At 38.3% G+C, this 24397-nt stretch overlaps 2 protein-coding genes across 3 annotated transcripts in view; both read left to right on the forward strand.

The window, feature by feature from the left end:
• ATP10A (ATPase phospholipid transporting 10A (putative)) overlaps positions 1–24397 on the forward strand; it is a 1517068-nt gene that overhangs the window by 1365793 nt on the left and 126878 nt on the right. Inside the window, exon 14 of the mRNA XM_044073977.1 lies at positions 18321–18648. Coding sequence (XP_043929912.1) covers positions 18321–18648 — 328 coding nt within the window. The remainder of the gene's footprint in view (positions 1–18320; positions 18649–24397) is intronic.
• ACP7 (acid phosphatase 7, tartrate resistant (putative)) overlaps positions 1–24397 on the forward strand; it is a 1845593-nt gene that overhangs the window by 97935 nt on the left and 1723261 nt on the right. The gene's annotated exons all lie outside the window — the stretch shown is intronic.

Genomic DNA, 24397 nt, shown 5'->3' on the forward strand with positions numbered 1-24397 from the left:
ACTGTTATTTTCTACTTATTAACCTAGTGAGTGGGACATCAGTGTGCCTCACTGTCGAGTCACCTGTGACTAGCGTGTTGGGCATGCTGTTTTGCCATAGGGGCTTTGGTTGACTGGCACACTCTTTAGGAGAGTTGTGTGTCTCATGATTAGTGTCGCATTGTGGTGGTTGAGTGTGTTTCTGCCTTGAAGGTCTCTGCTGTTTGGATAGATTTTTATTGCGAGCCTCCATGAAGGTGGGTATGTGGTTTGTGTGTTTATGTAAAGGCAGTGCTGGTGTGTGTTCTGGAGGGCTATGTGTTCCATGTGGTGTGGTGCAAGTGTTGGCCTCCTTTTGACCAGCTATTCTTGTCTTGGCTGGAGAGTGCATGGCTTCCAATTTGGATATATAAGTGCATCTCTCGCAAGTCTGAATGTTGGGAGGTAAGAAAAGATGGTTGTCTGTGTACATAAGGCAGTTGCTACATTGCCTCAGGATGCTCAAGTTCACCAGGTTAATATGAGAAAGCACAGGGAACATGCCTGGAGGGGTGGCCATTAATAATAAGTACTGGAGCGGTTTCCTTGTAGAACGTTTAGTGCTGGTAGCACTTTTGTGTGCTACAGTAATTGCTACAATAAATCTGGTAAAGTGCTAGACTAATAAGCTAGTAAAAGTGCAGTAGAGGAGAGAACTAGCAGATCTAAGGGAAAAGTTGAAGCGCAGACCTTAGCACCATTCAGAAGCTTACAAACAGTCCTGGATACAGCAAATCTGTATCTGGACTAGACTAGTTACAGGAAAGGTGGAAAACAAGCGCAAACATGGGATTTTAAACCAGAAAGTTGAAAGAGATGGAAAGACTGCCCAAACAGCCTATAAACTACAACTTCTGAGCCAGAAATCACTCTCCTTGTGGTAGATAGGCTACCTAGTGCTTACCACTCCCACTGACAAACTAGAAGGCTTCTCTCTAACACAGAAATGCTTGGGGGGTATTCAGAAGCTTACAAACAGTCCTGGATACAGCAAATCTGCATCTAGACTAGACTAGTTATAGGAAAGGTGGAAAGCAAGTGCAAATGTGGTATTTTAAATCAGAAAGTTGAAATAGATGGAAAAAAACTGCCCACATGGCTAATGAACTACAATTTCTGGGCCCTAAACCACTCCTCTTGTGGTAGATATGCTACCTAGTGCTTACCACTCCCACTGATAAGCTAAAAGGCTTCCCTACAACACAGAAAGCCTTGGGACCTCAGAAGCTTATGAACAGTCCTAGATACAGCACATCTGTATCTGTATCTGGACTGGACTAGTTACAGGAAAGGTGGAAAACAAACGCAAACACAGGCTTTCAAACCAGAAAGTTGAAAGAGATGGAAAAACTTCCCAAACAGCCAATAAACTACAATTTCTGGGCCAGAAACAACTCTTGTGGTAGATAGGCTACCTAGTGCTTACCACTCCCACTGATGAGCAAGAAGGCTTCCCTGCAACACAGAAAGGCTTGGGGGACTCAGAAGCTTACAAACAGTCCTGGATACGGCAAATCTATATCTGGACTAGACTAGTTACAGGAAAGGCAGGAAACAAGCTTAGAATTTTTTTTTTTGCAAAGTGGAAAGGGAGACAGGAGAAGCAGAAGATAAGCCAAGGTTAAGGACCTAAGTGGCTTGCTCTTCTCAAATGTTCTCTCTGTATTAGGTAGAATGAGCTAGTGACACTAGACTGGGCTAGAGCTGGAATACAGCTGAACAGATGGGACTGGTGTCTTAAGTGAAAATATGATCTCACTGTACTTGGTTGAGTGAGCAAATGAGATAGACCCATGAGGAGTGTTCAAGGACAAATTTACAGGAGGGGCGGGCAATTCCAAAGCCACCAAGATTAATACAAGAACAAGGAGGGAGGCGGCAAACTAACTGCAGAGAGAGAGAGAGAGAGACCACAGTATCCTATGAAACAAATAAATAACTGCAGAGAGACACATACCACAATATTCAATGAAACAATTAAATAGAAAAATAAAATGTGGTGCAATCTTTAATACTGCAAGTTTGTACTTAACTCCGCTAATAATGCAGTTGATTGTAGTATACAGCAGAAAACCAAATAACTCAGATATTGAGCAGTAATAAATTCAAAGATATGTGACCAACACTTATAAATACAGAGAAACTCTCTAGGCTAAGAGTTTAACACTGAATATCAATGAATTGAAACACAATAGCCCCCACTTACTGCAGAGAGAGAGAGAGAGAGACCACAGTATTCTATGAAACAAATACATAGAAAAATAAATAACTGCAGAGAGACACAGACCACAATATGCATTATATAATGTAAACTAGTTATTATTCAGAAGCAAAAATAAAAAGTTGTTCATCAGTAAATGCTTGTTGTAAAGCAAGCATTACTCACATGAATGAGTAAAGCTTAAATTTCCTTTTTTTTTTGTATTACCATTTATTCATATTCATCAGTGGTGAGAGTTGCATTTTACCATACACACAGCCTTACAAACATGTTATCAACATAACCACCATAAAGTAGCAGAAATGAACACAATATTGCTTAAAAGTTCAAATTCAAATGATTGTCAGCTGTGGTACAGTAGTGATTGAGGGAAAAGGGGTAAAAAACAAAAAAAGAAGCATTTCCAAATCCCATCAATTACTGTAAGGCAAAATAATCACACCAGCTTATAGAGAAATATTACCCATGTTGTTATCATCAAGCACTCTAATGCTAATATTTTTCATCTCCCCAGTTGCACACAACCATACAACTGCACTTTATAATAGCATTAGTGTTCCTAAAGGTATAGTTTTCTTATAGTGCAATTACAACCAAGAAAAATGGTCATCACTACTAAAAATACTATACATATCTGTTTAATAAGATGCCTATTATCTTACTAGAAAATATTTATCCTACTAAAATACAGTGCACACAAAATGAACTCAACATTGGTTATGTCATGTGAGAGCATGCTAGAAACTTAACTTGTTTACTCCAATGTAGCTCAGGAAGTTAGCACTGTAACTTCCAATGGGTGGAGCCTAAACCTTTTGACAGAATCAAATTATGTCCTCACATTTCAAACAAATGTTCATATCTCTGGAACCATAGTGGTTATAAAAGAAGTATAGATGTCAAACTTTTCAGCACAAACTATTTTTATAGTGGTACTATTCCTTAGGTTCTAGGTCTTAAACTGATTTTTATAAGTCACAGTAAATACAGCAACTGTTATGTGTGTAATATTTTGTAAACAACTTACAATATCTCAGCAACCACTCAAGGTACACATATACTGTCAGCAGCATTTTATTCCTCTAGCTGAGAGCTTTTATATGAGGCTAAGGAGTTTGGTCTGTGTTATTTGGTTGTTGAGATATTTAGAAAAAATGAAATTATATGTATATAAATTAATATTATAAAAAAAACATTTAATATCTCTTTACCAGATCTATATCATTTCATTGAAAACTAATTTCATTAAAGCTTAATTCATTGACACACATTCACTGAAAACCCAATTCACTGAAACACATTTTGTTGAAAGGTATATATGGCCTTTTCCCCCACTGTTATGTGATCCTGGATTTAGTATATAAAGTAAGGGGGTGTGGGGGACACAACCCCATTGGGGGAGTGGTGGGGCATAGCCCCACACATAAATAAATATTTTAAAGCATATGGATGGATACTTACAACAAGTGTAATGAAATTCCAGAAGACAACATAGACCTAGAACTAATTTTATGTGGCCCCCACACCCTATACTAACTCTCTCATCACACAACAGTGGGACAACAGTGGATATAATATATATACCTTTCAATGAGTTTCAGAATGATGTTTTTTCAAATTTCAGTGCTTCAGTGAATTGAGTTTTTTGAAGTGTCAGTGAAGAGAAATATGTGAATATGTAATATCAATAAAATGATGAGATTTCAATAATAAAATATAGACCCCTCTACCCCTCTTTATTATAGAGAAAAAATATTAATGTAGTATTAATGTTCTTGTTTGCCATTTTACTTAGCTTTGATTTAAAATTTTAAACATAGTATGGTTTATGGTTTTTGGAACAATGAATATAAATATGAACATATTTGATTTTGCGCCTACAGGCATTAGGAGTTAATGCAGATGCACTTTTGTAAGTCCCTTATTGTGTGTTGTAACCATTAGCATACCATAATGTAAAATCATATCTTATTCAGAAATTCCTTGCCTAAATACCGGTCCACCACATAACTTACTTCGACTTTTTTATTTACATTTTATATTATTATGGATCGTTCTAAAAAATATCAATAAATAAATAAGAAGGTCAATAGATACTTAAAAAAGTAACAGTTCACATGTCCATCATTGAACATCATATGAACTTCTTCACTTGAAGAACTGCATTATTCTAGGGTCACCTCAGACTCTCCCATGTGAGTACTAAATCTCTGAAAGGCTTGTTCCTGGCAGGAAGATCTCAATGCAGAATCCACAGGGAATAGTATAAGCAGAACCCAAAAACATCAAAATATATGGATAGAAATAAATATATGTATAATAATAATAAGTCAATTTAAGTCAGTGCAGTATGTTTACTTCTCAAAGCAGAAGGACTTCAGACTCAGGATCTCATCTCATCTATCTCATTCAATTATGCCGCCCTGCTCATGGGCCTGTCAACACCATCCAAAGAATCTTAGTTTTCACCACTGCCATGAGATTTTGTGCTGCATGTGCATTGTGTGCTGACAATGTTGGTCAGAATGAATGGTAAATGCATGCAGATAATCAAATGCAGTGTAGAAACATTGCTGCCTCAGGTAAAGCCAACATCTTTCACAGCTAGGTAAACTTCACACTGTACAGCTGCAGATCAGAGTTTTAACTGTTGACTGCAGCATGACTTTCTTTCAGTATAGCCTTTCTAGTTGTATTAACAAGATTTGAGTCTAACAGTAGATTAATTTGTTTCAAGATGGTTTGGGTGAAAAAAATTATTGAAATTGTGAAATGAAGTGGGCTTCGATGTGGAAGTAGGTGGATGTCTCTTAATGGGTCTATTGAAAGGCAGATATGTCATGAAGGACATCATTATGGACAGTGTGGTGCAAGGTGTATGTTAAATGTTAATTTTTTTGGTAAATGTTTCTAAAAGAAAAACCTGTTACCTAAGAAAAATTTGTAACAAGAAAAGCACTGACTAAAAAATGCAACTGAACAAAAATGCATGGAATAAACCAATGCATAAAGCAAAAAAATTCCTGTGCATGATGGAACCCATAACAATCATTGGTGTTACTAAAAATAGACATCCAATCAACAACATTATTAAAAATTCAAAATAGATTCAAAATCTAAGTAATAATAATGTTAAAATTTTCAAAAGTTCAAGTTCAATAAAAATCAAGTCAAATTTGTCTATTTTTGAATTTTATTTGCTAGTGTGATGAGCTCTGCTTGAGTTTGTTCTTGTATGGATAAATTTGTGACTGATTTCCTTCCTTTTATGGTGTGTTTTATTTGTTTGTTATTTGAATTGAAGATTGATTCGTTTTTGAGTGTTTTTTTCATTTATTTAATTTTTTTTAACAATGTTGCTGTTTTTTTGATTTTGCTGTTGATTTCAGATTTGAAGAAATTCTTGGATTTGTCTTTATTGTGTTTTGCTGTTGATTCAAATTTCTATTTATTTGCTTTTTGTTGTATTTTATTTTATATTTATTTTTATTTTATATGTATTTTATCCTGAAACATATAACAGAACTTATTTGGGACATTTGGACTAATATGCTACAGGAACAGAACACATGGCTTATGAGCCCTCATAGCCCTATTTATTAAGCTGAACATACTAATACCTGAAAAGCCACTTGTAATCATATGCTTATCTCAGAATGCATGTCAGTTGGTCCATAAAAATATGCTTATTTACCATGTTTCATAAATGTTATGGTCTTGCTGAGACAGGATTTCTAGCCTTACAGTGTCGTGGAGAATTGGGCCACATAAGAACAAAGTAATACTTTTTTACCCAGAAACTTTGCAATATCAGAAAGTAGGGTATGTTGGGCTTCCCAAATCTGCAGTGTTGCACTGTACAGAGTAATACGGAAACATCCAGGGTTATGTAGCAATCAGGAAGTGATAGGAATTGATGACTGAGCCCTAGGTGGTTCATCCTTTTGTTTTGCTAGGGTCTGGTTGGGGGCAGGGATGGATGGACTTGTTCAGCTCAGAACTAGTCATTCTTAAAGGCTTCTTGTGATAGCTAGGAATCTTCTAACTAGAAAGTGGAAAATCAGAAGCCCCTCCTGTCCTGCATGATCACATGCATTCAGTGACAGTTACATCAGTTTATGAAAAAAAATGTTTAACTCTAAGGTCTTTGTTTGCTCTCTGGTCTTGTTTTCTTCAGTGGGAGACTGTTAGAAGCTATGCTTTGTATGTATGTAGTCTGCCAGGATTTTATGTATTTGTTTAATTTATTTATTCATTGATCTATGTCTTTATTTTTATAAATGCGGGTATTTAACCATTTAATCCATGCTGTTAGCGAAGTATTCTTTTTGGTATGGTTATTAGTGTGGTTATCTGTTATTATTGTGTGTTCTTCATGTTTGTAAGTTGAATGTGATTGTTTTTTACTGTTTCTGGTTGCGTAATGAATGTATTTGTTTTAAAAAAATTAAAACATGGTGCTGAAGCTCTTTTTTCTATTACTTCATTAGAGGAGATTTTGGGGAAGACTAGCAGAAGGTAGGAATCTCTTATAATAGCTCCAATTTATTAATTCTGTCTGCAAACCAAGTGCTAAATATAAATCCTTTGAAAAGACCAAAAAAGTTCAGCTGATGAAAATAGCACTTCTTATGACCATTACCTATGCTTGTAATGTAGGAATGGGGTAAAGGGAGGGAATCACTTAATTTAAAACAACTTGCTTTGTTAATTGTCTTTGCAAACCAACTGCTGAACCTACTTGCCATCATATAACCAGTAGAATTCAGGGTCTAACAAATGCAGCTGAGAAGTCACATTTTATAACATCTGACTTGTATTCTTTATAAACAAAGCCAACAAAGTTTAAATCACTGTGGTGTGTGTGGAGGACCTTTCCAATCTTATCAGGGTGCATATAGCATCTGCCATTAGAAAGTATGCAGAGATGTATCAAATTGTACTAGAATTGTATCACATTCTAGTGCAATGTGAACTATACTTTTCAAATATTGGCCTCACTAACACACTGAAGTTAATGTGTTTAGGGGAGTCAGCTTCCCATTTTCTTTAGCATGTTACCTAAAGAGCATTTGTGTGTATTCATCATTGCTCTGTACTGTGACAGCTACAGTAAATTTTGTTGTATTACCTTGAAATTGTACTAGGAAATGTTATTTTTATTTGTATGATCTGTAATAAGAAATTGGTGTCTGTATTACATTGTATATTATAATAACTGGCATCAGTTACTGAAATTAGTACTGGTGACATTCTGACTATGACACATTTATTTTTTTTTTAAATATTCAGCTCATCAGAATATCTTTTAAGCTGACATTTGGGGTGCATTTTTCTAAATAAGCAATTAGCACTGTACTAATAATTGCAATAATTCTGTTACTCATAACTTGAAACACCATTAAAGCTAAATTTTCTGCAGCCTGTATTTTTAGGTGCAGATAACAGCTGGACAGCTTCCAAATCTTCAGGGCACCTTCCACACACCCACATTGTTAGCTCGCGATGAGACAGCTAAAACGTCAGCTTTGGCAAAAAACATACAAAAATAAGGGGGATGAAACGAGAGAGCAGCTATTGCAGCAGTGATCATTCAAACATCTACTGTTATGGTAAGTTTACTTACACAAGTGTACTATGTTCATTATATAGATCACTGCTGCAGTTGACTTAGCTAGATGGGCAGCTACTGTGAGGTGTTGTCCATGAGCATTCATGTTATAGAGTATCCTTTCTTGCTCTTTTTTAAGTTCTGGAAAGAAGACAGGGAGATGGATAGCTTTTCTCAAAGTAAATTTGGATACTGCTTTAGGCAAGAATAAAGGATTAGTTCTCAAGGAAATCCTGTCTTGGAGGAAAATTCAATAAGGTGACCCACCACAATAACTTGCAACTCAGATACTCTTCTTGCAGAGGTATGAACAACAGTAAAACTGTTTTCTGTGTTAATAACCATGATCAGTGTAATGATCTAATTCAAGTAGATCAAGAGTTAGCTTCTCCAACACGAAATTTCGATCATAAGGTGGAGCCTTCTTTTTCCTAGGAGGCTTGGTATGAAGCACTCCTTTCAAAAACATTTCACTTAAGACTACATTGAAAGAGGGGATCCATGGGAAGGCATATTGAAATTGCTGACACATGAACCTTGATGGAGAAGTATGACAGGCCAGAGGATAGTAACTCCACAGATAATGTAGTAGTATAGAAATACTAACCTTGAATGGATGCTGATTCTTTTCTTGACACCAATTAGATTACCTTTTGCATTTACTAATATATGAGTTTCTAGTAGGAGATTGTTTTGCTTCCTTTAGTACCTGTTGCGCATCCTCTGGGGAAAAAAAACAGGTGCCTAAAAGGTATGATTCTGTCTCCCAGGCAGTCAGTTGTAGTTCTTTGGGGTTCCTTGCGTGAGTAGATTTAGTCTGTGAGGAAACTTGTGGTAATTGCTCCTGGTCATTTCCTAAAGAAGGGAGAACCACTATTGCCTTGGCCAGAAGTGAGTCCCCACAGTGGTCTTTGGAGAGTTATCCTATATTTTCAGAATAACCTTGGGCATAAGTGGAAATAGTGGAAAAGCATATAGGAATATTTTTATCCAAGGAAAAAAAAGCATGGATCTTCCAGGCCTTCTTTCATAGAGTCCTAGAGAAGAATTTTGGCAGCTGATTGTTGAGTTGAGGCAAAAAGATCTGTTTGAGGTGTTACCCACAGTTGGATCAATTCTTGGAAGACCCCCTGATTCAATTTCCACTTTTGAGGGTCTATCTTGGTTCTGCTTGTCTGCCACATGGTTTTGCTCTGATGGCATTCAAGATAATTGTAGAGTGAGATGGTTCTGAAAAGCTATATCCCAGGCTATCATAGTCAGCCTCTTCAGAGGGTAATGTCTGGTTCCCTCTTTATTCCATATGTAACGCATCACCGTGGTATTGTCCATAAACACATTTGTAGGTCCTAGGGACCTTGTATGATTGACAGAGTTAAGAGCATTTATACATGTGAACATCTCTTTTGTTTGTGTTTTGGTCTGTATTTACTGTTCCCAGGACCTTGCACTTTTATTTCCATAGACACTGTTTCCCAGACAAAGTCTAAGGTGTCTGTTATGACTGACTGTACTAGAGCTAGAAGGGAGAATGCAAGACCTGAATTCAGACAAATTTGGTTTCTGCACAAAAAATCTTCCTTTTCATAAACTCCAGAGCTGCAGTTTGAAATATCAGGCAATGTTTTTTTTTAAACACCTTTATTGAATTATCACTTGTGACAGAGGCAAAGTTATGTTTATATAGAGAAGTAATCAAACAATATTAACAAGTTCACATTTACAAACAGTATAATTCACATATATTGTTATATATCATATAACCAAAGCAACGTTACATAAATCATTCAATTCTTGCCTTCTCTTAAACCTCGTTCCTCTTCCAAAACATTTTTCTGCAAGTGTCGTCCTATAACTTCCATTTTCTTTTCTATGGAATTTACTCCTACCTTTTTCTAAAGATTCTGCTTCCTGTTCTTTTACCTCTGTTACAATATTCACTACTTTAGTTGTAGTTGATTTAGATTTTGATTTCCATTTTCTAGCAGTTGCTTTTTGGCAGTCACCAGAATTAAACTTAGCAAGGCCTTACCATGTGTAGGCAATTCAGATCTTATGTCCCAGCTCAAAAAATGATTTCCATTGTTGTACTCATTTGCTCCTGACAGAGTACTCTGTAGGGAATTTTTAATGTCTGCCAACTCATTATACTCCCAAAACATATGTTCCTAGTTACCTCTGTCTTCCCCATCACACCTACAACATTTGCCATCTAGCTGAGGAATAAATCTTTGGAGTCTGTTTGGGGTGTAAGAGCATACACTTCCAGGCAAAAGTCCTACATCTTCTAGATTTTGTTGCTTGTCTGGGAGCCTTATATACGTCCTTCCATTGTTTCTTTGGAATATCAGGAGATGTTGATGTTAGGATTGTACTGATTTCAGGTACAATCAGATTTTTCTTGTGTGGATTCTTACAAGAGGGATCATGACAATCTTAGAAGCCTTGAGACCCAGAATCCTGAGAAATTGCCTGGCTGAGATAGTAGTCAGAGTGGGAAAAAGTCAAAAATAGATCTAGATGCAGATTTACTTTTTCCTGTGGAAGAAAAGCTGTCTGAACTGAGGTATCCACAATCCTGTGAGGAGGAGTCTGATAAGAAAGATTCCATAACCAGGTGAGATATGATTGACAGTTTGCAAAGATGAGCAAGTCATCGAAATGAGGGAAAATGTGATTACTTTTCAGTTTGCAGTAGGCTATTGCAGGAGCTACACACCTTGTGAATGCCCTTGGAGCAGTGGATAGACCAAAGGGTAAGGCAGAGAACTGATAACGTGATCCAGAAAAAGAAAACCTCAAGAAACATTTGAAATCTGAATAGCTAGGAATGTGATGTTATGCATGTTGTAAGTATGTGGTCACCAGAAGACTCATCTGGGAGAAAAGGGAAAATAAGTTGTGAAGGGATAACAGTTTAAACTTGGGTGCTATCACAAATGGGTTGAGAAAGAAAGTATCCAAAACGTATCTCCAAATATCTTCTTTTTTTGGCACCAGAAGCATTCTTGAGTAAAAATCTTGTCCTAACTGAGGAAAAGGGACTGCTTCCATCACCTCCCGACAACAGATGCTAAATGACAATAGGGAAAGGAGGACTTTGGTTGGTCTGGTGGATGGTGAGGAATCCCTCAAAAAGGAGGAAGAGACTTGCATTACCATCTGTAACCATGGAACTATCTGTTCTCAAAGACTGAAGTGGAGTTTCAGACTTTCTGCAAAGATTAATTATTTGTCAAGGTAGGAGGGGTGGAGGAGAGACATGTATATAGTCATTCAGACTTCTTAGACTGCCCTTTGTTCTGGGGGAGATTCCTCTTGGATTTTTGAAACATCCATCCCTTTTCTTTTTAAACATGTGCTTACCAGTAGCTTGCTGGGTCTGTTTATTTCAATTTTTAAAGAAAGTTGTAGGGGTAGCATTAAATCCTTTGACAAACTTGGAGAAGGAAGGCTGAAAAAAAATGTGAGACTCCTTGAATCATCTGACCTTTCACATCGCACTTTGTAAGGATCTCTGCAGTGGATGATCAAAAAAAGTAATTGTCTGTCCAAGGGAGAATTCAGAATTTCATTTTTAACATCATTTGGAAGGTTTTGAAAACCCGACTCAACAAACCTGCTCATAACATTTCCAGTAGCAGCAGCCCTGGAAGTGACATCACCAGAATCCCAGTCACATTTCAGTGAGTAGACACTTGCCATACGGAAGCAATAAAATTAGACAAAGCAGATTTCTCCACAGAAGAGGAAACAGATGCCATGATATTCCTCATATTGTTAAGGAGCCAAGCATAAGGTTTAACATATGCAGAACACTATCCTTATTTCCCAAACATACCAAAGGCTTTCCCATCCTTGTCAGAAGGAAAAAGTATTGATAATACCGACATGTTTAACAGTAGCTGGGTTCAATAAAGAAATAGCTCCTGCTATTTTTTTTATTTCTCCAAATCTTTTGAGTTTCTAATACCATGACGGGAGTGGACCCCATTCCTAAGTCAACGTACGAAATTAGTATTGCTTCAATCTTTGATGTCAGCCAAAAGTGCTCTTTGCAGCCCCCACAATGTGCCCAGTAATGACTCCTCCTGCAATTCATATGAGGTTACTTGTATTGGTAACCTATCTATATACAATTGTAGATTTATTTTATAAGACCTGTTGCTCCTACTAGTATTGGAACTGTCTGGGTGTCTTTCTTCCACATTGCTCTCATTTCTGCCTGCAAATCCAGATATTTTATGACTTTGTGTCGCTCTGTTTGCAAGACATTGCACGCACTGGGTGTGGCAATTTCAGTGATCAGTCCTACTTTTGTCTTCTTTACATGGAGCACTATATCCAGTTTTCTAGCCTCTGTCTTTTGAACTGTTGGTAATGGGTGTTCCTATATCATTTTTTGTGATGCTTTTTCATGTTTCATGTTTTCAGTGTTTTTCAGCCACTTCAATACCATAATGTTTGCATGATCCCCAGTGCAACAGTCTTGCCACATTATTATGCCTTACAGTTCTTCTGCCACTGATATGTCACAACCAGCAACAAGGTGTACGACTGTTTCCAATTTGGTATTACAAAACCTACATTTGTCTGTTTCTCCCACATGTTCAATGGACTTTGTAAACCAGCGTGTATGTAGCCCACTATCTTGGGCCGCCATTAGTAACCTTTCATCTCTTAGTTTGAATTTGCCTCTCCTTAACCATTCTTGCATTTGTTCCTGATCAACATGAGGTTGTTCCAGAAATTTTCTCTGCTTGCAACTATATTTATGCATTTTCCATACTTCTTGCCTTCTCATCTGGTCCTTCACCTTATATTTTTTTTTTTTTTTTTTTTTGGCACATTCAGTTGCTGCCTGATTTTTTTTATCTGTCTCTGGTTTGATTTCCATTCCTGCTTGACGCCGATATGCTTCTGCTAGATTAAGCAGAGAAATCATCTTAGATTTATTCTCCTCATGTTTCAAAACTTTCACTACGTTTGAGTCATGTGAGGTTATCAGATATGTGTGGAGTCTCATGATTGCAAATCTATACAAGTAATCGATTTCAAGGAGGCCCATCCCTCCTTCGGAACAAGGAATATAAAATCTTGGTATGCACTGATTTTTGTACATCATTTGATGAGCATGAGGCATCCTTCCTGTTTCCCTGTCTAATCTATCCAGTACATTTTGGGGCCAGTCAGTCACTCCAAAACTGTAAGTTAGGACAGGAAGAGCAAATTGTTTTATAGCTTGGATTTTGTTCCTAAATGTCAACGCTGTGTTCAGGATTAATTTAAGTCTTCTAAAGTATTCCTTACGAAGTTTTATTTGCATTTGTTCATGTTTTATTATTGATCCTTCATCAATTCCCAAATTTTTATACACTCCCTCTTGCTCATGTTTTTTTATATCACATTCTTATCCCAAAATGATGTTTTCCTGTTGTTGCAGTTTTCCTGCTTCTGTACATTTATCAAGACCAAATCACATTCTTATATCATCTGAAAAAGTTTTAACAACTTGCAGTTATACTTTCAGTTCCTCATCTTATGAGCTATACAATTTTAAATCATTAACGAAGAGAAAATGAGAAGTCTTTACACTTAGTTGTTTTCTAGGAGCCAGATTATAACCATAGGCTAAGCTGTTAAGTAAACAATATAAGGGGTTAAAAGCAAGGCAGAATAACAGTGGTGACATAGAGTCACCTTGGAATATCTGCCTTTGAATTTTTATCCCTGGGATAGTAATTTGTCCTTTATCATAGCTTAATTTCAAAGTAGTCTACCACTGTTTCATGGTCACTGTAATGTAGTCAGTCAGTGTAGGGTGTATCTTATACATTTTTAAGCACTCATATATCCATGAATGTGGGATACTATCAAATGCTTTTTGTAGTCAATCCATGCCATACTTAAATTTTTCCCCTTTTGCAGTTCTCCACTATGACTTTATTTAACAACAAATGATCCTTTGTTCTATATGATTTTCTTTTATTGCCCTTTTGCTCTACTGCCATAATTGAGTTTTCTTCTAAATGACTATAAACTCCGTTCGCAACAAATCCCATGTATAGTTTATACGTTGTCGGAAGGCAAGTTATTGGTCTATAATTTTTAGGGTAGCTTACTGGTTCACTCACAAGTAGTGGCATTGTTTTTCCTGTTGTTAGCCAGGTTGGTGTCTGTTTGGGGTGTGCATATAAACAGTTCTTACTCATGGATAAATCTTTGTGCAAAGATGCTAACACGTTTAAGCAAACGTTAGATACTGCATGTGAGCGTGGATTTTTCCAGTTAGAGACTTTTCTTAACTTTGTTTCAATCTCTCTGGTTGTTACTTCATCCCATTTCATATCCTATACCTTTAAACGCATTCTTTCTTTTGCTTCTATCCATTTAGCATCTTTGTTATGTTCCAAAGGATCTTCATGGATACTTCTCCAAAATGTATCTATTTCTTTTTTTGTCAGTGTTTCAGTTCCTTTTACTTGTTTCCCAGTTTTCTATAAAGCGTTTTTTTTGGGTCATCAATAAATTGCTTATTTTTATACTTTTCCTTTATATTTGTCTGCGTATCTTCTAAGATTTTCCACCTGTGCTGAGATTTTTAGTTTATTTGCGATAGTGCTTGATAGCTCCTGGTCTGTTCTAATAGTGCACATTACTTTTATCACGTCTATCTTTCTTAGTATTTTTGTTCATCTTAATTGCTTTATAGTTTTCTCTGTTCGATTCTCCTATGATGGTATTCAATTTCCCTCCTTGCTTTCCCTCACAAACCTGTGTTCTTGTGGTAGAACTTTATCAGCTATTAATTTAGCTGCACAGTAATATATCCTGTTTAGTTCTATTGTATCACATGGATTTCTATGGACAGTCTTAATTACTGTGTTCATTTGTTTCATAAAACTTCTGGCTTTTTGGGTTTTATTGACATTGTGCAGTCTATTTCTTTCATTGATCTTAATATGTCTGTCTATGTCTATTAAGTCAAGCAACTCTTCTCTTAGCTCAGTTTCTTCTAAACTGATGACACATTTTTTGTTTTCCATTTCCTGTGGGCATTCTATAGAAAGTTCTATACCATCTACCTGTGGCACATTCTCTTCAATTTCATGCTGTGCCATCCATTGCTCATCATACGGGAGTTCACGGGCCTATCACTCCTCAACATTGACTGCATTAGAGTTTCCACAATTTCCTGTTCCTTCCCTTGCTGGCCAGCTTCAAGTGAGCATTTATACTGGTTTTCTGTGGAAGGGTCCAAAATATCTTCATATGGCACCTGACCAATTGCTTCCCATTCCACTGGTTCACCAATTGCTTCCCATTCCACTGGTTGCCCCTTAATTTGGATAGTCATTGCGCTTTCCTGTTGTGTTGCTTTCTGAATTAGATTTTCTTTACTGAATCCTTCACTTCGCAGGTACTCCATAACCTCAGTTTCTCTTTCTTTAACTACTCCATTACTAATCTCCTTTTCCTATTTGTCTTCTTATTTTTTGTATTGTAAAGTTTTCCATGTCCAGATTCCTTTGCCTGTATTTTTGGTGCTGCTCTTTTTGTATTGGTTAGTTTTGCTTTCTCCTTTGCATAAGTATTACACCATATTAAATCTCTCTTTCGCATGTCCATATTTCTTCTTGAGATGTCTCCTGATCTTCCTGCTTCTCTTTACTTTGTGAACTTGCTCTGTCATGCTGTGGTGTAACTTGTGTTAGACCTGCTAGACCAATCCTTCACTTCACAGGCACTTCGTAACTTCAACTTCTATTTTTTTAACTTATACTTTACTATTTTCTTTTCTACATTCTTTGTGATATTATTTTTTTTTATTTTGAAATTTTCCATATCTGGATGCCTTTGTCAGTGTTTCTCTTTGAATATCTTTGGGGCTGCCTTTTTTATATTGATTAATTTCCCTTTTTCCTTTGCATAAATATTGCACCATATCAAATCTATATTTCTTTCCCATGTCCATTTTTCTCTTTTATACGTTTCAAAAACCTCTAGGTTTTGTTGTTTATATTTTTGAACTTCCTCAGATGCTTCTTTTTCCAACCAGATCAAAGTTTCTTGATCTATATACTGTTTTTCACAAATCTGTTGTATTAATGAATACAAATTTTTATTTGAAGCTTCTGACAGTTTTTCTTGTGGCAATATTTTTCTTTCCTCTAATTTTTCTCTTAATCATTTTGTATATGTTGTGTCTGGAAATTCTGGGCTTTTTGCATAATAGTAACAATACATAATTTCTTTCTTATCTTCAATAGCCACTTTATTGTCTTTATGGCTCTTCTTTGGCCTATCAGTTTTTCTGATTTTTGTGGACTACTACTCCCTTATACAGCAGGGGGGCCATCCTCCCCCTGGGCCTGGCCTGACCCCATTCTAGGAATGTTTCCATATTTTGAGGACTCTACACTGTCATCTTTTCCAGTCCTGGCACCAATGTGCCTACCAAGTTTGGGCACTTTTTTATCCTGGGTCTTGTGCACCCAGTTATCTTTTTTAATGTTTAACTTACTTCTGTCCATGCTATATTCTGTATAAATACAGTTTATATATCAGTGTTGTTTTGGTGAGATTTTGTGAAAAAACAGGGTCCACCTCGTGATGGTACCCACCAAGACTTGAGGATGAATTAAGTTTCAGCAGTAATACTCTCCTTTAATTGTTGACTTATCTCTCCATTCGGACCTGCTACTGTGTCTCATCTGAGATGAGTGTATAAAAACTTGTAAGTGTAAGGAATTTCATACAATCTTTCTGCTTGCTTGGATGCAGCAGGCTGGCTTTCAGGCAAGTTAGAGGCTATGACAAAAACATCCTCCAGTGTTGAAATAGCAGGAGGAATTTGAGTAGGTTCTGAAAATTCTAGTATTAATAAGTCATAATACTCAGAAACTGTGGAATATCATTAAGTGCCAACTAAAGCAAATGATTCATTCTGGAAAAAGTTTACCTTTCAAAGGGACTGGCCAAAGTCTCATCTCAAAATCTAAATCAGAAATCTGAAGAGACGAAACAAAATCTGTCTCTTCAAAATTATTTTTTAGTTCAAAATTGTGAACTTATTTCAGAAAATGAAGACACACTTTTTATCTTATCCAAAATAGCTATACTAGAAGGGTCAAGAGTCTGAAATAAACCTTGAGTCAAGTCCAGTAAATCACTTCTGTCCAAAGTAACTGAGACAGGAGAAATACATCAAAACATTTGCTTCTTTTTGATGGGACTTCTGAAGAAGCAGACTCGCTTGTCAGGAAAAACCTCCTTAGGGACAGGTCTAGCAGCCTGGCAAGGCAGAGGGTCAATCTCTGCCCCTTCTAGAACAGACAAGAATGGCTCTCCCTTGTCAACCAAGAGCTCTCCAACAGCCAAAGAGGATGTTTCTAACCCCGGTCCATAGTGGTTGTAGGATCTACACTAGAAGGAGTCGGGGAGAAGCTAAATGGTCTGAGGGCAAGAAATAGCCGCAGCAGAGTCAACCTTCTGCAGCTGAGACACTTCAGCTGCCAGCTCTGATGGCAAAAGCTGTTTAACGCTTTTCTTTTTGTGGCTGGAAGAAGGAAGAACCAATTAAACTAGTAGTTTGTTCAAGGGTTAAGCCAATAAAGGTGCCTATTCCTGGGAAAGCCTGGCAGCAGTGGTCATTAAAACAGTTAAGTAGTAAAAAAGTAGTTTTTTCCCTGTAAGAGCTTAGTAAATTGCAGTTTAAACACTTACCCAGTCCCCAAAAGTAAAATACCAGAATTTGTACCACAGAAAGGTAGTTTTAAATACATTTTAACACAAAAAGTGATACTCCTGTTTAAAAGTAATTATAAGTCACGTGACAACCACTATAAATCCTTTTTGCTAGTTTTAAAATAAATGTTTTACAAAAACATTACAGTTTCTGTCAGCAAATGTAAAGTGGAATTTTTTCCCCCAAAGAGAACTTACCTGCCCAACAATGGAACAGTGTTAGCCAACCATCGATCCTTGAAATCCCCAAAAGGAGTGCTCTTTAGTGACAAGAAAGCTCTGAAGGGCTTTGCATCCAAAAATGACTTTTTAGTCAGCTCATCTTGAACGGATTAATGCTTTGGGATCTTGGAAGGTGCCCTGAAGCTTAGGAAACTGGCTGGCTATTGTATCCTTAGCAGAATATATAACCCATATAGCTAAGGCTACTGGAGCAGTGAGTTATATAATGAACTTTCATAAATACTGTGACTCTCCATATTTCCAAATTTATGACATCACAACACCAGTTGCTGTTTCATTTGAGTTTTGTAAGTTGTAGCTCTAAGGTTTTGTTCAGAAATTTGTAGTTTCAAATTAAACCAAAATATTGATTTTTGTTTTGTGGAGTACATGACAAGAGTTGGAAAAGAAACTGAACCAAATACAGCTAAGATAAAATATTGACATGGTAATTGCCTGTCCCTTTAGAATTACATTTCTCGTTCTTTTTTTTTTCAATAGGAAGGATGTAATGCATTGTTAAAACAGACCTTGCAGTATGTACAGTCCATATTTCTCAAAAGCAGCACAGGCAGTGATGGAAAATTAAAGGTAGTGTTTGGACCTCACCACCCGCCACTTTTTCCTCCATCTTCATCCCGTCCCAGACTGAGCATGGTTATTGATGGCAAGACATTGGCGCATGCACTGGATAAAACTCTAGAGGACACATTTTTGGCCCTGACTAAATGCTGCCGCTCGGTGTTGTGCTGCCGTTCCACTCCCCTCCAGAAAAGCATGGTTGTGAAGCTAGTACGAGACAAGCTGAAAGTGATGACTCTAGCAATTGGCAAGTATAACGTTCAGTATTCTTATCTGCATAAAATATTGTGTTTGTAAAAGGTAGAAGTGTCAGCATTCTCTTTTTTATCATTGTTCTTAGAATTTTCAACAGAAAATCAATTCATTGCCGACACAGTGACATTAAACAAAATCTGTACCTGTCACATTTTAATGTATATATTTAAGAGAGTTCTTTAGCATGCATGAAATATTATATTGATATTTAGTACAGATTGTGATGTCCCTCCTCTTGGCCAGTGGTCAAGTAGCCTTCATCCTCATTACTAACACCAGTGAGGAATGTTCACTGTGAGAAAATAGACACACACACAGGATTTTCAGATGCAGCCCTCTGCACCAAGTACAGTTACCCTTAAGAGCACACAGAGAATGCACACTCCAGTGCTAGGACTGGGCTTTCTCTCCAGGCCCCAAATAAGACTCCCCACTGACCACTATAGAGCTAAGTCCTTAGCTGGGTGTTCCAAGCCAAGTCCTCCACCACCTTCCCTGGGGAATCAGTGCTCTGTGTCCCTGTTCAAAGTAGCTGACACACACACTTTGATTTTTACACACACACACACACACACACACACACACACACACCTGGGAAAGTCTAGAACAGCTTACTCACTCTGCCACCTCTGCCCAGACTATAAGGTAGATTTGCTGCCACCAGAACACCTGAAGCCAGCTACTTTAAGGCTCTTACCAGGGTACCCAATTACACTTATACAAATGGTAGTGTTTAATCAAGCAGCAAGACTTGCAGGAATGTGGAGCCACAGTACCACTAAATAAATTCAAGTAATCTCAAAGGTTAAATATTTTTTAAAAGACCAGCTACAATGAAAGGTTTAGAAATATTTAATAATAAATAATAAAATAATGAAAGTACTGAATATCTATTTACAATAAACATTAGAGTTTCAATCAAAGGAAATATAAATAAAACAACACAGGTGGAAAGACTCAGACAGATACAGAAAATGAAAACAAAAATTTAGCTAGTCTCACTATATATATATATATATATATATATATATATATATATATATATATATATACAAAAAAAATTAAGCTTGTTTCTTGCCTTTCCTGTTAAGTGGTATAGACTAATTTGTAGGCTTCTGAGCCCCCAAGCCCTTCTGTGTTGGAGGGAAGCCTTCTAACTTAGTTTTTTTTTCTTATAACTAGCCAGTTTTCTAGTTTCAGCACTCAAATCTGTTTCTTTGATCTCAGCACTTGTTCAGGAAAAAAAAAAAATTTCATCTGCTTTTACTGTGCTTGTGTTTCTACCTACTTTATTTTACTTTTGCATCATCTTAAAAGTACTCAATTGTATTTATTACTGCTTGGTGTAACTCATTCTAAGCCTTTTGGTTTAAACACTTGGGCTTCGGACCAGTTGTTTTGCACTGAGAGGGTTTGTGGTCTGCACTGTAGTGGCAGAACAGGTAGCTTACATCCTTCTAGGTTGGGAACTGCTGATTGAGGGCTCAGTGTCTGTTATTCTAAAAGTGTATTAATTCTGGTTTAAGCACTTGGGCTTTCAGGCCAGTTATTTTACATTAAGAGGGTTCGTGGTCTGCACTCTTGTGGGAGGAGAGGCTGGACTCTGCCCTTCTGAGCTGGGAATTTCTGGTTAAAGGCTTATAGTGCATGCATATCTGAACTGCTTCTTACTGAAGTTGGTGCGCCTTGTTTGCTGTGGCATAGACTGGATTCTGGCCTGCTGGATCTAGCTTTGTTTGTGTAACTTGAGCACTAATCCAGGCATTCTCTAAAGTATTCAATTGTATTTATTACTGCTTGGTAGTAATTTGATTAAAGTGTAGCTATCATTCTAAGTCTTTTGGATTAAGCACTTGGGCTTCAGACCAGTTGTTTTACATTAGGAAGGTTTGTGGCATGCACTGTGGTGGCAGGACAGGTAGCTTTCATCCTTCTAAGTTAGGAACTGCTGACTGAGAGCCCAGTGTCTGTTATTCTTAAAGTGTATTAGTTCTGGTTTAAGCACTTGGGCTTCAGGCCAGTTATTTTACATTAAGAAGGTTCGTGGTCTGCACTCTTGTGGGAGAAGAGGCTGGTCTCTGCCCTTCTGAGCTGGGAATTTCTGTTTAAAGATTTATAGTGCCTGAATATTTGAACTGTATCTTACTGAAATTGGTACACCTTGTTTGCTGTAGCATAGACTAGATCCAGGCCTGCTGAAACTAGCTTTGTTTATATGCTTGTTGTTTGTTTGCTTGTTATTTCCCTGGAATGCTAATTCCACCTAATACACGGCTTCTCAGCGCTTCTGTGGATCACTAGTGATATCTGCATTGCTTACTGTATTATTTCCTTGTTTCACTTGAAAGAAAGTTGCTGTTTGTTGTTTCTGCATTTAAGTTACCTGTAACACATTGCACTTAAGTTACCTGGCACTTGCTCACTGAAGCAATTATATAAGTCAGCACTAAAAATTAAAAGCACTACACCCTCACTCTCCACTGGCCCTTGTTTTCAATTATTAAGGAATTCCCAATATTATTCTAGCATGTCCAAAGGTCAGTTGTCAATCTCCTCTCTGGTCCAGCTGGTGAATCTGGGAATCTTGAGGCAATGTTACAACTGCCTCATGTACACAGACAACCCTCTCCTCCTCCCAACAAATTCCAACACATGTGACAGATGCAACCATATAGCCAAACTGGAGGCTAAGCTCTCTCAACTCAGTACTGGCATAACCAGTCAGGAGGAGAAGGAAACCACACTCACTACAATTCCAGTCTCACATAGACCTACCACGACAGCAAACCAAACACATAATCACACAAAAACATACTCGGAGGCTCTAAATAAAGATCTGCCTAAGCAGCAGAGACCTCCAAAGTAGACACCCAAGCAACCACTACCCCAAAACAAAACACGTGCAACACATATCTCACAAAGCCAGTGTGCCGAACAGTCACAGCCCTTAAGACTAAACAACACACCTGATACACTTGTAATAGGTGACTCTATCATAAGGCACACTGACGTCCCGCTCACCAGGCTGAACAAGGAGAGGGTCACAGTGAGCAGCCTGTCGGGCGCTAGGATCCGCCACATAACACAAGCACTCAGGTCACTCCAAGGCAAGTACAAATATGACTCAGTCATTGTCCATGCTGGTGTGAATGACCTGAGGCGTACCTCCCTGGACTACATGAAAAGAGACATAAAGGAGCTCTCTGAGCATGTAGCCCAGGCGGTATGACCCTGACCTTGAGTAGCATCTTACCCTCACCAAGAATGATGCCACAATATGAAGACAAGATGATCAATTTCAACAATTGGCTTAAGTACTGGTGTCATTCAAAGGGGATACAATGCCTGTCAGCTTGGGATGATATGCTCGACAAGCCATGATGCTTCACTAGGGACGGCTTGCACCTGTCACCCCTGGGCTTTCAGATATTGGCAAAGGCTCTTGCTACCCCTATAGTGCCTTTTTAGGCAAGGCTCAAAAGACAAACCCACCTCCATAGGTATCACAAGGGATAAGAAACTAAGAGTAATGCTACTCAACGCCAGAAGTCTAAACCTCAAGATGCACGCACTCGAAACTCTCCTTAGCATGGAGAACATCAATATCTGTGCAGTAACAGAAACCTGGTTCAGGGCTCGAGAGCACCCCAGCACTACCAGGTTATACCTCATACCATGCTTTTCGGCCCCAAAACTTGGACCGAACCACAAAAGGAGGGGGAGTATTGATATTCATCAAAGATACCCACACCTCCAGGTTGGTGGCAAAGCACGAAGGATCAGAGACTATCCATGTGCAACTAACAGTGGGTAAAACTGCCTTCCAGTTTATAGCCTGCTACAGACCACCCTCCCAACCCCACTCGGCCTTCCTGAGAACACTGGAAAATATGAAGGTCTCTCCAAACACCATTATATTAGGAGACTTCAACTACCCAAACATAGACTGGGAGCATTACTCTAGCTCCAACACCCTAGCCCAAAGGTTCCTAGAATTTATAAACTCAAATGCTATGGAACAACTTGCTACCACTCCCACAAGAGGGGAAAACATACTGGACCTGATCATCACCAACATGGGGACTCTATGCTCCAGACCAGAAGTGTATCCCTCACTGGTAAGATCAGACCATAAACTAATCTCACTGGATATTCACATCCCGACCCCACCCCCTGCCCAGAAACCCACAGTGAAAACCTTCTCTAAAGCAAATTTTACACTCCTCAAAACCGAGGTAGAATCCTTCAAAGCCCCCGCTCCTGTGGAAAATATGGCCCAGACCGCAGAATCCTTTATAAACGCATTCTATAAAGACCTTCAGGAATGCATGGATCATGCGATCCCGAATAAAACCAAGACCCAATCCTCCAAAGGCAGACGTCCTGTCTGGTGGACCCCAGCCATAAACAAACTATACAATAGAAGGAGGAAGATACTAAATGATAGAGCAAAATCCCAAAAAGGGAAGGCATCACTGATCAGTATTAGAAAAAAACTACGGGCACTCATAAAATTGTCTAAGGCCAGCTTTGAGAGAAAAATTGCACAGGACACTAAAGATAATCACAAGGCTTTCTTTAGTTATGTTAGGAACCTGGGTGGTAATTCCCAGATATGCTCAGAATTAGTCAAAAATGACAAAAATACACTGAACCCACAGACATTGCCAACATCCTGGCTGACAGGTTCAGCGCAAACTCCCCTCCCACCAAAGGGCAAATATCTATCCCAGCAGAGTGCTGCCACCCTGACATCTCAGATGCTCAGGTAAGAGCCGCCCTCTCCAAAGCAAAAAACACAGCATCAATGGGACCAGATGGTGTCCCGGGCTGCGTCCTACATGAACTCCAAGAAGAGCTAAACCCAAACATAAAACTACTGTTCAATCTCAGCCTTACTATAGGATATGTGCCCAAAGAGTGGCGTACAGCAACAGTGGTCCCTCTCCATAAAGGTGGTGCCTCAACGGATCCTGGAAACTATTGCCCCATAAGCCTGACTAGCTTAGTCTGCAAAGCTATGGAAAGGATCATCATGGACCTCATAAATAAAGATATTGGGGACCTACAGACACTGGATCCTACCCAGTTCGGCTTTGTTAAGGGCAGATCCTGCCTTTTAAACCTGGTTGATTTCTTTGAAACAGTCACCAAGGCGATTGCGAGGGAAGGTGGTCCACACAGCCTACCTGGACCTCGCTAAAGCCTTCGATACAATACCCCACTCGGGCATTATAGATAAGCTCACCAGCTTAAATATAAACCCCTATGTCACTAGATGGATTGCAAACTGGCTCAAGGACAGAACCCACATGGTTAGAATTGCTGGAGCCATGTCAGACTCCAAACTAGTAACAAGTGGTGTCCCACAAGGCTCAGTCCTGGGACTTCTCTTGTTCAGTATATATTTCTCAGAGGTACAGGCCAACATGGAAGGACTGTGGCTGACCAAGTTCGCAGATGACTGCAAACTGGGTGCCATAATCGACTCTCCAGCCGACACAAGCATCCTCCAAAAGGGCCTCATAGAAACAGACAACTGGTGCCAGAGCCATGGCCTCAAGCTAAATGCCAAAAGTGTATAGTCATCCCTTTGGCAAAACAAAGTGCCCACAAATTACCACATAGGTGGTAATCCATTAAGTACAGAAGAAGTAATTAGGGACCTGGGGACCCAAGTTGATAGCAATCTCTCATTTGACAACCACGTGGCCAAAGTGGTTAGAAAAACATTTTATATA

This window comes from Protopterus annectens, chromosome 6.part0 (genome assembly GCF_019279795.1).
Source record: "Protopterus annectens isolate FY-2018-M chromosome 6.part0, PAN1.0, whole genome shotgun sequence".
Lineage (NCBI taxonomy): Eukaryota > Metazoa > Chordata > Ceratodontiformes > Protopteridae > Protopterus > Protopterus annectens.